This window comes from Vidua chalybeata, chromosome 20 (assembly GCF_026979565.1).
Source record: "Vidua chalybeata isolate OUT-0048 chromosome 20, bVidCha1 merged haplotype, whole genome shotgun sequence".
Classification (NCBI taxonomy): domain Eukaryota; kingdom Metazoa; phylum Chordata; class Aves; order Passeriformes; family Viduidae; genus Vidua; species Vidua chalybeata.
In genome coordinates, this window is record NC_071549.1 from 7,107,376 (window position 1) to 7,121,731 (window position 14,356).

Sequence of the window (14,356 nt, forward strand, 5' to 3'; positions counted from 1 at the left end):
CTGGATGTCAGCCAGCAGAATGCCTGTTCAGGAGCTCTGTTCCTCAATCAGTATTTGGAAAGTTTGTTTTTTATTTTTTTTAAAGGAGAAAGATGAATAATGTGACAAACTCATTTTAGCATTCGCAGTCAAAGTAACAATCTGCAATTAAAAGAAAAAAACTGCTCCAAAATCTGTGTGGTAAAGATTTCAACACAAGTCACAAAACACAATGGGAAAATGGGAATGTGGCATACCACACAAGAAATAAAAAATTCAATTACTCACTTCACTTCCTAGTTTGAGAACGTTTTAAATTGTTTAAACATCTCAAATGCTGAAAATTGGAAAGGGTGGGGTGATAGAATCATTACAGATGCAGAAAATTGTGAAAACTTTACTCATCCTCAGGAGTATCTTAGCCCAAAAACAGCCTCTGAAGAAGACAGCAGGCTCTGGATGCAGTGTACTACTACACAACAGAGTGACCTGTTACTCACCTGCTGGGTGTAGCATTTCAGTGAACTATGTGTTCTTAAAGCAATTATTTAAAAGTGCTGATCATCTGTTAAAAAACTTAAACAAATCAGGCTCTGGCTACGTTCTGGGTGGTGTATTTAGCAACTCCATAAATCCCAGAATCCTGCAAGTCACTTCATAAATCTGTGACTCTCCTCACTGTTACCTCACCAAAGATGAGTGAGCCAGGAATATACAGGATATAAAATGTTTTGGTGATGGAGGTTGTTGGGGTGAGGCCAGCCAGGGCAAAACTTTCTACTTCCTCCTTTCCCCATCATGTGCTGGCCAGTAACAAGTCACGGTCAAAAATGAAGAAGAGTAAAAGTAAATGGACAAACCAATGTCAAAAAGTAAAATATTGCACTGGAAACACTGATAAAAGTTTCTATCCCACATCCAGGCATTTCAGCAAGTGCAGCAGAGGACACAAGCTGAGGTTCCTGCACATTGTATGAGCTTCTGGGAAATAGAGATACTTCAGTCCTTGACAAAAATCCTTACTTCTCTTGATCTGGTAACAGCTCCCAGAAGCAAGCACAGATACAAAAGCTTATCTATCAGAGGACAACTTGAAACAAATACAAATAAGGCTTAAATGAAGGCAAATATCCAAGCTGCAGAAAACAAAACGGTTTCTTAATTTCACATTTGGAGAAAAAAACAATACTATGTGGACATTCTCCAACATATTTTTAATGTTATTAACAGAAATAGCACCCCAGGCTGTACTCAAGCTGAAAAAGTGTGAAGCTGTTTGCAATGTGAAGTGAAAGGGGGATCAAAAATACCATCTTATTAAATGGCATTTATTTGGTGATAAGTGAATTATTTATTCAACTGAGAAGTTCACAAAATGACAGGGGGGTAAATGCAAGCGAGGTCACTACTTCATGTCAGTATCAAAGCTGATCCTTAACAGAATTTAAGCACCTGCTTTTTCTTTTATCTCAGCACAAAAAAAAGAGATTTTTTTTTTTTTTTTACACTTCAAAAGCCATGTAACACAACAGAATATATGCCAAGCATGCAGAAACAGAGCATGCCAGCATCTTTCAGCAATCAGCTTTCCCTTGTCATCCATTATGTCAGATTTATCTATTTTTGCTTAATTCTTGCTCCAGCAATATGCATCCTTCCTCTCTCCAGACTATCAGGCTGGTTGGGCTGGAATTCAATACAGCTTCTTAAAATAGTTGAGAAATATTGAAAATATTTGAAGCGATGCCTGCGAATTACAGCCAATTCATCAACTCCTCTTCCAGCTCCTGCTCGACCTGTGCTCCCCCAGACAAGGGGCAATTCTCATTTCTTCACCTCAGAAATTCTACCCAGTGTAAATATCATTTGGAAAACAAATAGCCTTTCTTTCACGGAAGCATTTCTCCATGAAAGCTTAGATTCTGTGCTAATTGCAAACCTTACCCTCTGACTCTGACTCGCTTTTGATGCAAACCTTCCTCTGCTGAAAATTAATAGTGAATGCATTTGCTTTAAGTTTGCTTTCTGTTATCACTGCTTTTCCTCTCCAAGTTTCCAGACCCTCTGGACTGGCTTTACAGGACACCAGACCCACCTAAAAGCTCTCCCTGAATCCTTCACTGTGCTGCTGGCTGCAAAACTCTGCTCTCCCCACCTGCAATACCTGTAAGACGTTTGAACAGCATCTTTCCCCACTGCTTTATGCACGCACTTAAATGAACAGACTCCAACAAGTTCAAATTCTTAAAAAGCCCTGATCAGAAAGAAATAGGCTGAAAAGAAAATGCAACTCTCATCATTCTATTCCCTCACTAGGGAGCACAGAATTTTCTCAGCCGGCTGCTGAATCAGACGAAGTTTCCACAGTGCACACACACACAGAGTCACAAAGCCCCAACGCATCCAGGAGGATTTATTCCATCACAAAGTCACTACCGTTGCTCCAGCACAAATGACATCACTTAGGAACCCAACCTTATCTCCTGAGAGCTCCCAGCTCCCTCCTCTCCCGCAGCGACTGGAGCAACAAAGAACCGGGTTTGTGCAATAAGGAGGGAAAAAGTATTGCTGCAAAAAGTTTTCCAGAAAAACTTGTATTTTTCTTGAGAACGCGACTGTGGAAAAATAAAGGACCGTAGTAAGAAGCGAGCAGAACAAATTCTGGTTGAACTAATTAACCTGCATCTGCGATTTAGCCTAAACTTGTACCTAGTGCTACCAAGGGAGGGTGAGGGACGTCTGTGAGCCCTCGCAGGTGTTGGTCGGGGAGGTTCACACGCTGCAGCACCAAAACCATCGCAGTACTTTGCTGCACGAGTGGACTGAGAACTGGAGTCCAGCTCTGCAGTTTTCTTCTTCTTCTTTTTCTTCTTCTTCTTCTTCTTCAGACACTTGAAAATTGGTTGGTAGGGAATAAAAACGGCGGATGATTTATTGACGATACCTGTTCCCTGCCCATGGGGCTTTGAGGTCCCTTCCAGCCCAGACCAGCCTGCGAGTCTCTTGCAAAAAGACACTTTTCTTGGGGAAGAATCACACAAAGGATGTGCTCGCACTGCGACCGCAATCCCCCCTTCCCCCTGACGGCACTTCTGTCGCGATGGCTGACGCACTATCGCGATCCGGGCCGTGTGCGCGGTACCCGGGGACAGGTAACGAGGACTACCGGGGCTACCGGGGGGCCTGGGAGCTCGGCGCTGAGCGGGGGAGACCCCGGGGAGGCGGGATGGGAGCGAGTGTCGCGACAGGCGGCGGGTGCCGCGACAGGGGGCGGGTGGCCACACCGGTGATGCCTCAGCGGGCGGGGGGAGGGGACACCCGGGAAGGACAATGGTTGGGGGGGGGGGGTGGGTATGAACCGCGGCGGTCCCGCCGCGCTGTGAGCGGGACTAGGAGGATGATGACGACGTGGAGGTGACGGTGGGGCCGCGCCCCCGCTCCCGCCGCGTGCCGCACTTACTCTCGGTGCCCCTGCCCGGGCCTCATGGCGCCGCCGCCGCTGTGCCCGCCCGGCCCCGCCGCCGCCGCCGCCGCCCGCCCCGGCCGTGCTGGCTGCGCAGCCGCCCCCGCGCACGCGCGGCCCGCGCGCCGCCCGCCCCGCCCCGCGCACGCGCGGCCCCGCGGCCACGGGAGCGAGGGAGGGGAGGGGGGGAATAGGGGGGGGCAGCGCCGCGCCGCCCCCTGCCGGTAACCGGGGGTAGTGCAGAGAACAGCGGGGATGGGGGGACATGGGGGGGACACTGAGGGGACATGAGGGAGGGACACGGCGGGCACACACTGGGGGACATGGGGGGACATGAGGGAGGGACACGGCGGGCACACACTGGAGGACATGGGGGGACATGAGGGAGGGACACGGCGGGCACACACTGGGGGACATGGGGGGGACACTGAGGGGACATGAGGGAGGGACACGGCGGGCACACACTGGGGGGACATGAGGGAGGGACACGGCGGGCACACACTGGAGGACATGGGGGGACATGAGGGAGGGACACGGAGAATGTGAAGGGGACATGTGGGGAACAGGGAGGGACACAGCAGGGACATAGGGAGGACATGGGGTCATGGCAGGGGCACAGGGAGGACATGAAGGGACATGGCAGGGGGGACAGGGAGGTGCAGGTGGGTCAGGAAGGGGACACAGAGGGGGCTCTGCCACAGCTCCGGTGCTGCCCACACTGAGGTCTCCCCCACACACCTGGGGCCAGTCCTTCATGGAGTTTTTCCTACAGGGACGTGATGATTGGCACCCCTGCGATGGGCTTGCAATGGGTTAATTAACCTAATTCTCAAAGCTCATTAAGGAGCCGCAGCTCAGGAAGGTGAGACACTTCACCCCTTGCCATGCCAAGAGCATTTCCACTGCCCCCAGGAGTGGCTGCTGCTGTGGGCACTCGGCTCCATCCCTGGAAGCAGCCTGGGATGAAGCTCTGGGGCAGCACAGGGTGATCCTGACCCCTCCCATGACACAGCCACACAGAGGGGACAGCTTCCCATGAGATCCCTGCAACCCTGCTTACCCAGCTTTTCCCCCCACAAGGTGCAACCTTCAGAAGCCACAGCTCAGAAAACAGGATCTAAGCTCAGCTGGGAAGGAGGAATGACACAAAAGTGCCCTGGTTTGAGCTGGAATAAAACAGAGGGAATGTGGTGGCTGTGAGGTCAGGCTGCCAGGGAGGAATAAAAGAGAGAACAATCACTCATGCTGGGACCTCATTTTATTGCAAGGGAAATACAAAAGTTGGACAGCAGCATTCAAGGGACCACAGCACCCCCTGCTCCTGGGAAACAAGAGGACACTCGGTGCAGGTTTCCCAACTGAGTTTTCAGTTGATCTCACATTCCAGATAGAATTCTTCAGCAGAAGGGTAAAACATCTCTTTCACAGTGCACCAGAGAAGAACAAGGGGCTGAGAGGGTTTGGGTTCCAGACCCTTTTCAATCTCTTCACTGCTGGGGTTTTCTTCCCTCAGGGATGTTGATTTATGGAGATTTACCTGGATTTCTGGCAGGAAGGTACCCAGTGCTCCAAATGCCTGGCAAAGACACAGAACAAGCCCCAAACACCAGGTCCAGGCACACACATGAGGTGCCAGGCTCCACCATGCCAAGGGTTCTACAGAGCCAGCCCTGCTCCTCCAGCCTCACCTGTGCCAGGTGCTCTCTGTTACACCTGAGCTGCAGAACCTGCTGCTCTTCCCACTTTGGGGTTTTCTTTAGCTCTGCAACAGCTGCTGTGCTTGTATCTGTGACCCTGGTGCAAAGAGTGAGGACTTGGAAATAAGTGATGCAATAAACTACTCGAATTCCTAAAATGTGGCTCCATGCTGGTTTGCACGACAGACAAACGTGTCAGGCATTACAGATGTTCCAGCTGCCAGCAAACTCCTAAAACTGACTCCCTACTCCCACCAGCTTCAACAGGGAAGGGAGAAAAGTCAACACGAGACTATCAGGTGGGCTGGGGTGGCCTCATCCTCCTGTGTGACAATGATTCAGCCTTCAGAAGAGGTTACAAACACGTGCTGACGATCCTTTGTTTGCTACAAGGCAGGAGGTGCTCCTGAACCTCCACATACAAACACCTGAGAGCAAGGACATGAGAGACAGCCCAAAAGAAGCGGGTGGCAGCTCTGGAAATGCAGTACCAGAATCATGGGTGCAGCTGATTCTCCAGTGTCTGTCCCCAGGTCAGATGCCATAGAAGATCTGGAATAACTGTAGTAACTGCATCATCCTCATTTTCTGCATTCAACAAAGGTGCCAGGATACCCCCAGGAGTGGTTTCTCCACATGATCAGAGAGTTCAAGGGCTGTTAAAACACACCAAGTGCTCAACCCTTCACCTCCACCTTGAGCTTCAGGCGGACCTCACACAGGAAAGCGTTCATCAGGTCCTGGCCAGCCTCCCGAGCAATCCTGCTGATGACCCTTCCTCCTCTTCCAATCAACATCCTCTGTGTTAAAACCCAGAGAGAACATCATCAAACTCACCCTTACATTGCCCAGGAGAAAGGTGCAGCCACAGAAGGAATGAGGGAAATTCTAGCATTAAATGGTGAGACAACTTCGGGAAGGTGTAAGTTGCTACTGAACAGTATTGGGTACGTGGCTCTTCCCAAAAGAGGGAGAGGGGAGCACAGCAAGGATGCAGGTGTTGGACTTGGGGAACCTCCCTTCACCCTCCCCAGCATCCCATCTTTCTTCCTTCACTCACCTTATGAGACTCCCTTGGCACCAGGAGGCTCTGCACGATGAGGAGCTCCCCACATTCTCCTTCCTCCCATACGTCCGTCACCTGCCACAGCAAGCGAGCCCTCAGCAATCCTGGAAAATCCTCAGGAACCCCCAGCACCACTCCCTTGGAGACACCAGCACACAAGGGTGGCCCCTCCACACACAGAAAGGGTCTTAGAGCACACCTGCAAGTACTGAGTCACCCCACAGATCCCAACAAAGGGATTCTCATCACACAGCCCGAAATTCCCAATAAAACAGCGCATGGCCAAGTCTGCCTGGGCACCCTTCCCACCTGAGTCACTCCATAAGGCACTTCCAGGGGCAGGTACTCCAGGACCTTCTCCCTGATGATATTATCACAGATCTCTTGAGGTGACTGGTTGGTCAGGACGTCGCTGTGGAATTCCCAAGGGCCTGGCTTGGCTTGCATCAGGAGGTACCTCTGTGGGCACAACACACCCCCAGCAGCTGCCACGTGTCACCCACACAGTGCCAACACCCCTGTGCTCCTCCTGCAGAGAGGGCACTGCTGCTGGCCTGGCAGCAGGGCGGTGGTTTGGTGTTTTGGGCAGGGACAGGAGAAAGGGAAGCTCTGAAAGCCCTCCCTGGGGCTGTGTGTATCACACAAAAGCCCACAGAAGCCCTGGAGCTGAGACACAGCAGTGGGTGGATTCCTTGCTGTGAACAAGCTGCTGTTTGGAGAGCCCCAGGTAAGAGTTTTGTACAGAAAACTCTGCAGGTGCAACAGGGACACATCCCACGTTGACTCGTGACACTTTCCCCCCCTCCCAGGCCAGGAACAGAAGCTGAGGCTCTGTATGAAGTGCTGGGGTCCCACCCCAGGCTCCAGGTGTGACACAAGTTCAGACTGGAGTTACCTTGAGTGTATCCACCTCCTCCCCACGGAGAGCTGCCAGCATGAAGATCTCCTGGAAGTGTGGCCAGCCTTTCATATCTTTTAGATCCTTGTGTCCATGGTGCTTTGGCCCTTGGGCTTCCCCTGTGCCAGCACCCCCAACATCACTGCTGTTGTCCAAACCAGAGCCTTCCTGGGCCTGATTCTTTTCCTGCCCAAAGGGAGACCCTGGGACCTTGCTTTCAGGTGGAGAAGCCTGAGTGATATGAAGGGGAGACTTTGCTGAAGAACTGGAATCCTCTTTAAGTGCAGATTTCACTTCCAGCTTCTTTCCATTTACAATTCCTTCTGTCAGGTCAGTTGCTATTTCCAGCAGGAGAAACTTCTTCTTCAGTATATCCACCTGAAGTCAGAGAGAGAGAGAGAGAGGTGTCAGGATTTATCCCAAATGAGGTGGGCAGCTGGGCTCTGGATCTGAAGGAGCCAGAGGAAACCACTCAGGGAAGCAGCTGCTGCAGGGCAGGACAGTTTTGTGACCAGAGGCCAAAACTGGCAGAGTTTTGTGTCAGCAGTGCCAGCACTGTTTGCCCAAACACTGAGAACCTGTCAGCTCTGCTGAGATTCTCCCTGGCTGACCTGGCTCCTCTTCCCAGATGGATTTAAACCCCAGACAGCAGCACAGCTTCAGGGTACACACACACCCCCCTCAATATTCTGGAGCAGAGGGGGAAACCTGTGTCCTTTAGCACACCAGGGACACAAAACCCCATCACTGCTGATGCCAGGTGGTGCCTGAAGAAGGCAGGAAGAACGAGCAGGATTTACCTTGTTCAGGACCAGGACACTGGGGATGTGGGGGAACTGAGAGAGGCACTTGAGCACCTCCTTGCTCAGAGAGTTCCGTGTCCAGTGATCCGACACGTCCACCAGGACCAGGACTGCCAGGAAAGAGGGAGGGAAACGGGATGAATCCACATTTTCCAGAATGTTCACTTGCAGCTTTGGAGTCTGTGGTCACTCCCCTCCTCAGGAGGGGCACAAAAAGAAGATTTTTATTGAAAACACTAAAAATGCAGCTTACCCACGTCACCCTAAATGACATCACACGTGCTAAATCTCAACATCCAAGCCCAATTATTAACCCAAAGTGCCTCCCCTTGGCACCAGGCAGCTCTTATCCCCTCCTCAGCTCGATAGTCCAGATCTTTTCTCTGCTTTTCCTTCCTTGTTCACACTCCCTGGGCTGCCTTTGCTGCCAGCAAACACCCAGATACCACAGCTGGGAACTTGTGTGGCAGAAAAGGATTTGGTGAGATCCAAAAAAGAGTTGAAAACCCACCTAAATCTGCACGTTTCATGCTGTCCCACGGGTCTGTCAGCATGGCTTCATCTAAATTATGCCTGAAAGACACATAAAAATGAGTAAACCAGAGACACTTCACTATAATTGTGTTCCTCCCTCTCAAACTAGAGGGAAACCAGTGTTTTCCCTCATTCCAGCTGCCACAAAGCTGCTTTAAGGGTTGTGACATCCCTTGTCATGTGCAGATACACGGAACCACACACAGAAAGGCTCAAGGGACATCACAGGCTCTGTGTGCTACTGAAATTGCAACAAAAAAAAAATATTGGAAAGCAAAATAAGGCTAAAAATATCCATTTATCTCACTCCTGTTTTACAGACTTTGCACAGTGAAAATCACATTCCTGTTCTATCAACTCTTGCTAGGCAGCACACGCCCCCCTCCCCACCCCAGTGGTGGTACCTTTTGGCTTTTAAGGGATTTGTGAGGCCAGGTGTGTCCAGAATGATCTAGGAAAAGGAAAAACAAACGTTTCAACTTGGCCAGCAGTGAGAGGTCAGGGGAACACCCTATCTTTGTGCAATGAGAGGTGATCCCACGGGACACAGATGAGCAAATGCTGCCCTTGGGCTCCAGGGCTCACCAGCTGCGTGTCCTCGTGTGTGATGACACCCCAGGCCTTGCAGCGGGTGGTGTGCACCTTCTTGGAGACTGGGAAAACCTGCAGGAAATTAACCAAGCACGTTACACGGCCAGGACACGCCAAAAAAACCCCACGGAAACAGCCTGAGCTCCACCCCAGCTTCACCTTCCTGCCCAGGAGCTGGTTGGAGAGCGTGGATTTCCCGGCGTTGGGAGCGCCGATGATGGCGATCCTCAGCACCTTGGGCTGCGGCGGCTGCTCGGGCCGATTCTCCAAGAGCCGCTTCTGCTCCTCTGCCAGGGAAAGGAGGAGCTCGGATGCCGCCAAACCCTCCGCGGGTCACGATCGCCCTGGGGCGGGGCGGCAGCCGCCACCACTCACCTTTGTCGGTGGCCACGGGCGGTGGGTGCTGGCCCAGAGTGGCGGGCGGGGCCTCGGCGGGGATGCCCAGGAGGCTGCCCAGCGCCGAGCTGCTCCCGCTCCAGCGGCTGGGAACGCTCGGGATCCCGCCCAGCGCCAACTTGATCCCGCTCAGGCGGCTCCCCCGGAGGCGGGCTGGAAGAAAACACCGAATATACCAAGAACACACCAAACTCGCGTGGACCCCTGCCTCCACACGCAGCGTCCGGGCAGAGTTCACCTCAACACAAAGCCTCTCGGCCGGCCCCGCCGTCCCGCCCGCCACCTCCCGCATCCGGCCGCCCCCCAGAGCACGCCCGCGGCCCCAGCGCACCTGCTCCCAGCCGGAGCGGCCCCGCCGCGGCGGCACCGGCGGCCCAGAGCGCGGCCCGGGCGGCGGCCGCGGCCATGGGAGCCGCCATGTTGGCCCGCCGCGGGGCACGCCGGGAAGGCGAGCGGTGCCCGCTCCCATTGGCGAATAGCGCGGGGACATAGAGAGCGCGAGAGCGGGGCCAGAGCGCCGCTGTGCCGCGGGGAATTGTGGGATGGAAACGGCCGAGGAACGGGCGGCGCGGGGCGGGGCGGGGACGCGGGAGCGCCCCCTGCCGGTGCCACCGCGTGGCGCAGGTGGCGGCCCCGCGGGGTCCCCAGCGCTCCCGGTGTCACCAGTGTCCCCTCAGTGTCACCAGTGCCACCAGTGCCCCCAGTGTCACCAGTGTCCCCTCAGTGTCACCAGTGCCACCAGTGCCCCCAGTGTCACCGGTGTCCCCTCAGTGTCACCAGTGCCACCAGTGCCCCCAGTGTCACCAGTGTCCCCTCAGTGTCACCAGTGCCACCAGTGCCCCCAGTGTCACCAGTGTCCCCTCAGTGTCACCAGTGCCACCAGTGCCCCCAGTGTCACCAGTGTCCCCTCAGTGTCACCAGTGCCACCAGTGCCCCCAGTGTCACCAGTGTCCCCTCAGTGTCACCAGTGCCCCCCCCCAGTGTCACCATGCTCCCGGTGTCCCCTCAGTGTCACCAGTGCCACCAGTGCCCCCAGTGTCACCAGTGTCCCCTCAGTGTCACCAGTGCCCCCAGTGTCACCATGCTCCCGGTGTCCCCTCAGTGTCACCAGTGCCCCCAGTGTCACCATGCTCCCGGTGTCCCCTCAGTGTCACCAGTGTCCCTTCAGTGTCACCATGCTCCCGGTGTCCCCTCAGTGTCACCAGTGTCCCCTCAGTGTCACCAGTGCCACCAGTGCCCCCAGTGTCACCATGCTCCCAGTGTCCCCTCAGTGTCACCAGTGTCCCCTCAGTGTCACCAGTGTCACCAGTGCCCCCAGTGTCACCATGCTCCCGGTGTCACCAGTGTCACCAGTGCCCCCCAGTGTTACCAGTGCCCCCTCAGTGTCACCATGCTCCCGGTGTCACCAGTGTAACCAGTGTCCCCCCCCCGTGTCACCAGTGCCCCTTCAGTGTCACCAGTGCCCCCCCCGCCGTGTCACCATGCTTCCGGTGTCACCAGTGCCACCAGTGCCCCCTCAGTGTCACCATTCTCCCGGTGTCACCAGTGTCACCAGTGCCCTCCCAGTATCACCAGTGCCCCCAGTGTCACCATGCTCCCGGTGTCCCCAGTGCCTCTAGTGCTCCCTGTCACTCACGCCAGTTTGTCCCAGTGCACCCCGGCTGTGCCAGGCCCGGAACCCCCAGGGGATGCGGTGAGGAAGGAGAGAGGAGCCCATGGCTTTGTGACTCTTTATTGTCCTGTGCCCGTCCCCAGGGCTCCATCGCTGTGTCCATTCCCGTGCCATCCCAGCCCATCCCATCCCATGCCATTCCCATCCCGTGCCATTCCCATCCCGTGCCATCCATCCTGTGCCATCCCGTGCCATTCCCATCCCGTGCCATTCCGTGCCGTTCCTGTGCCATTCCCATCCCGTGCCATTCCGTTCCGTGCCGTGCCGCGTTGCCGGCCGTCGGCAGAACCGTTACCATTACTAAACTCAGTAATGGTAACGGTTTCCCCGCCGGCCGCGGGCCCCCGGCCGTGTCCGGCTCCTCCCGCAGCCCCGATGTCCCAGCCAGCGTCGTGTCGCTCACTGCCGGCGCCCCGCGCCGCGTCGCGGTCGCTGCGGGCGGGAGGAGGTCGGTGCAGCCCGGGGAGTACATCATCTATACTGTAGTGTCTCATAGCCAACTTACAGTATACGATGATATCCTGCCCGGGACAGCGCGGAGAGGAGAGCAGAGCCTGCAGGGGACGGGCAGCGTGGGCAGGGAGCACAGCCCATTGCCGCCCCGGTGTCACCCTGTTCCCCAGCCCGGCCCTGTCGCCTCCTGAGCCTCCTGGAGGCCTCCCTGCCTCAGCACCTCCCCACCTGCTCTTTATCCCTCCCAATTCCTCCACCCCAGAGCAGGATAGAGCTTCTCAGTGCCTTCCCTAGCCAGGTGTCCCCCCTAATCCCTCCTTGTCACCCCTTTCCACCACCCTGGAGAGGAGCAGAGGTTCCCAGTTGTCCCCTCACCCCAACACCCCCCTACCCCATCTTTGCCGCCCAGTCCTGCTGCCCCAGAGCGGGATTGAGGGCTCCCAATTGCCTCCCCACCACAGCATGCCCCTGACCCCTCCTTTTATCCCAGACCCCCCATCTCAGAGCAGGACAGGGGTTCCCAAAGCCCCACCTTTGTCTCCCCAGTCCCACCGTCCCCAAGCAGAACAGCAGCTCCCAGGTGGTGGCACCTACCTGTGGGGGTGGCACTGGGGCTTTGTGGGGTGCTGGATCTGCACCCGCCTTATAAAACCTGCTCTGCCTCATCTGCATATCTCACATCTGCACTGCACAGCTGGACGGGGCCCTTAACCCCTTCATTGCCGGGGGGGGCACCGCCCCGAGCAGCTCCCCCCACCCAGCCTGGCATTGTCCATGGGGGGATGTGGGGTTTGAAAGGGCCACCCCCTGCATCTTCCGCTTCAGGGTGGCCCCACAAATGCCCCATCCTCCTGTGGTGACCAGGGTTATCCCTTCCCATAGCTGACCCTGAACTGGGAGCTCCCCACTGCAAACTGGTTCCCAGTTGCTGGACAGTGCTGTTGGACAGGGCAGGGTGGCAGCCCGTGGGGATGGGGCCCAGGAGGGACATCTGGGACTGAGGGTCACCCTACACAGGTCACCCTGCACTGGCACCCTCAGGTGAGGTACAGGGTACACGTGGGTGCAGGGAGCCTGTCCCCTGGGGTGGGTGACCTCTGTAGTGCTGTGTCCCTGGCCATATTTGCTCCCCTGAGCTACATGACCCCTAGCAGTGTGTCCCCAAAAAAAGGATTTGCCCTCCTGCCTTTAGGGACACTCCGGAAACATATTCCCCCACCCACGGGGATGTGACCCTTTGAGGGATGCATCCCCCACTTAGGTGTCCCCAAAGGACACGCTCCCCTGGCCATCTGTGTCCCCTGGAGGGATGTAACCCCCAGCTGTGTCCCCCCGAGGGCATGCCCCTCCTGACCACGTGCGTTCCCAAGAGGGCTGTGTCCCCTCGTCGCACATGACCCTGGTCATTCTTGTCCCCTGACCACGCGTGTCCCCAAACGGCTCCACCCCCTGACCATGAGTGTCACCTGCCTGTGCATGACCCTGGTCATTTGTGTCCCCCAGCCCTGTCTGTCCCCACAGGGCCACATCCTGCAGCCAGCGCTGTCCCACTGTGCCGGGTTGTTTGCGCCAGGACAGGCTGGCATTCCTGGAAATCGGCTGGGGGGAGGTGATAATCCCCTGCGGGCCGGGACCGCATGCTCGGGGTCCCGATAAGCAGCAGCCTCCGGCTATCAGGGACCCTGCCCTGCCACACAAGGTGTCCCTGGACCCACTGTCACCTCTGAGTGACAGGAGCAGGGGCAGCATGGCCCACATTCCCCCTGGCCTGCGCAGACCCTGGCAGGAGGGGGCACAGGGTCAAGCCCTGGTCTGAGCCTGTCCCAGGGCATGAGGCTGCGGGGACTTGGGGGCTGCAAGGGAGCTCCTGTTTTGGTCCCTCTTGTGACCCAGGGTGTCCTGGAGCCTCTAGTGTTCCCCAAACTGTGGCACAGGCACCCCAGCATGCAGAGCAGTGACAGAGGCAAAGTGTCCCTGAGTCCCCCAAGCCCAGCCAGCTCCAGGTGAGTCCCAGGGGATTGTCCCCATGGGATTATCCCCATGCTGGCTGCCAGCCCTGCTGCATGCTCAGCACTCGTGGGCAGCCCTGCCCTGTGGCCTTGTGCCCCACAGTGGCAGAAGGGGCCTGAGTGTCCCCCAGGCTGGTACCACAGCTGCTGTGGGAACCCCCAGGTGCCACAGGAGACCCCCGAGTGCCACAGCCCTCCCAGCAGCCATGCTGCCCCAGGGCAGTGTGTCTGGCTCCAGATAAGGAGGCACTGGGAGCTGCAGAGCTGTCCCCACCCTGTCTATCTGCAGGGCCACCCTGCAGGACACATAGGACAGGGCCTGTTGTCCTGCCCTGGGTTTGAGGGGACATGGAGAGTCTGGAGGGCACAAAGAAACTATTTTCCCCAGGGAGGGCAGTGCAGCAAAGCCCCCCATACTGGCCCCATGCAGCAAAGCCCCCCATGCTTGCAGGGTGACCCCGAGCAGGACAGGTACCCCCAGAATCACCCTGCTGTCCCCCAGTGCAGGAAAGGGCGTGTGGGGCTGGGACAGGGCTCCGGTGGCTGGCAGGGGGACATGAGCTGCTGCCACCAGCCTGGCTGCTGTGACACAGCACCTTCAGCACCTGCCAGCCCTCCTCCAGACCCCAAGGTGCCACTCTTTGGGGTGCCCCTGCAGAGGTCACCACATGGGGTTACACGGGCCGTGCAGCGGAGTTCACTCCGTGGCTCCACACTCATCCCTGTGGGAGCACAAGGCTCTCCCCCAAGGAGGGCTGGGACACAGAGCCCGTGGGGACACGGTGACCATGGGGA

General features: G+C 56.4%; 2 protein-coding genes and 1 long non-coding RNA gene across 7 annotated transcripts in view; 1 reads left to right on the plus strand and 2 right to left on the minus strand.

The window, feature by feature from the left end:
* The window catches only part of FAM222B (family with sequence similarity 222 member B), a 36,311-nt gene extending 32,795 nt beyond the window's left edge, over positions 1-3,516 (minus strand). Inside the window, exons 1-2 of one of the 3 annotated variants that reach the window (XR_008434336.1) lie at positions 3,440-3,516; positions 1,478-2,870 (exon numbers count right to left, since the gene is read on the minus strand). The gene's annotated coding sequence lies outside the window, so the exon portion shown is untranslated. Of the gene's footprint in view, positions 1-1,477; positions 2,871-3,439 lie in introns of those variants that run through there. The other 2 variants (XM_053961400.1, XM_053961398.1) reach the window with 2 other exon arrangements.
* Positions 3,517-3,590: 74 nt separating this feature from the next.
* Positions 3,591-4,608, plus strand: LOC128798317 (uncharacterized). Of its 2 annotated transcripts, none has more exons than XR_008434379.1 (3): positions 3,591-3,676; positions 4,215-4,304; positions 4,523-4,608. It is a non-coding gene; the product is annotated as an uncharacterized LOC128798317 (long non-coding RNA). The 2 variants fall into 2 exon arrangements; XR_008434378.1 differs by having other exon boundaries at positions 3,626-3,666.
* A 74-nt stretch (positions 4,609-4,682) lies between these two features.
* ERAL1 (Era like 12S mitochondrial rRNA chaperone 1) lies at positions 4,683-9,846 on the minus strand. 2 transcript variants are annotated; one of them, XM_053961666.1, is made up of 11 exons: positions 9,759-9,846; positions 9,407-9,580; positions 9,191-9,318; positions 9,026-9,103; positions 8,845-8,891; positions 8,418-8,479; positions 7,904-8,016; positions 7,101-7,481; positions 6,515-6,664; positions 6,200-6,280; positions 4,683-5,939 (listed from the first exon to the last, which is right to left on the minus strand). In XM_053961666.1, exons 1-11 carry the CDS (start codon positions 9,844-9,846, stop codon positions 5,817-5,819), a joined length of 1,425 nt encoding a protein of 474 aa, XP_053817641.1. In that variant the 3' UTR covers positions 4,683-5,816. The 2 variants fall into 2 exon arrangements, with proteins under 2 accessions (XP_053817641.1, XP_053817639.1); XM_053961664.1 differs by lacking the exon at positions 9,759-9,846 and having other exon boundaries at positions 9,407-9,720.
* Positions 9,847-14,356: the final 4,510 nt, after the last annotated feature.

Coding starts and splice junctions, on each gene's coding strand:
- ERAL1 (XM_053961664.1), bottom strand. CDS start 9,719: ATGCGGGAGGTGGCGGGCGGGACGGCGGGGCCGGCCGAGAGGCTTTGT. Junction 7,482..7,903: donor GTGTCCTGGTCCTGAACAAG/GTAAATCCTGCT, acceptor CTCTGACTTCAG/GTGGATATACTGAAGAAGAA. Junction 6,665..7,100: donor AGGAGGTGGATACACTCAAG/GTAACTCCAGTC, acceptor TTGTGCCCACAG/AGGTACCTCCTGATGCAAGC.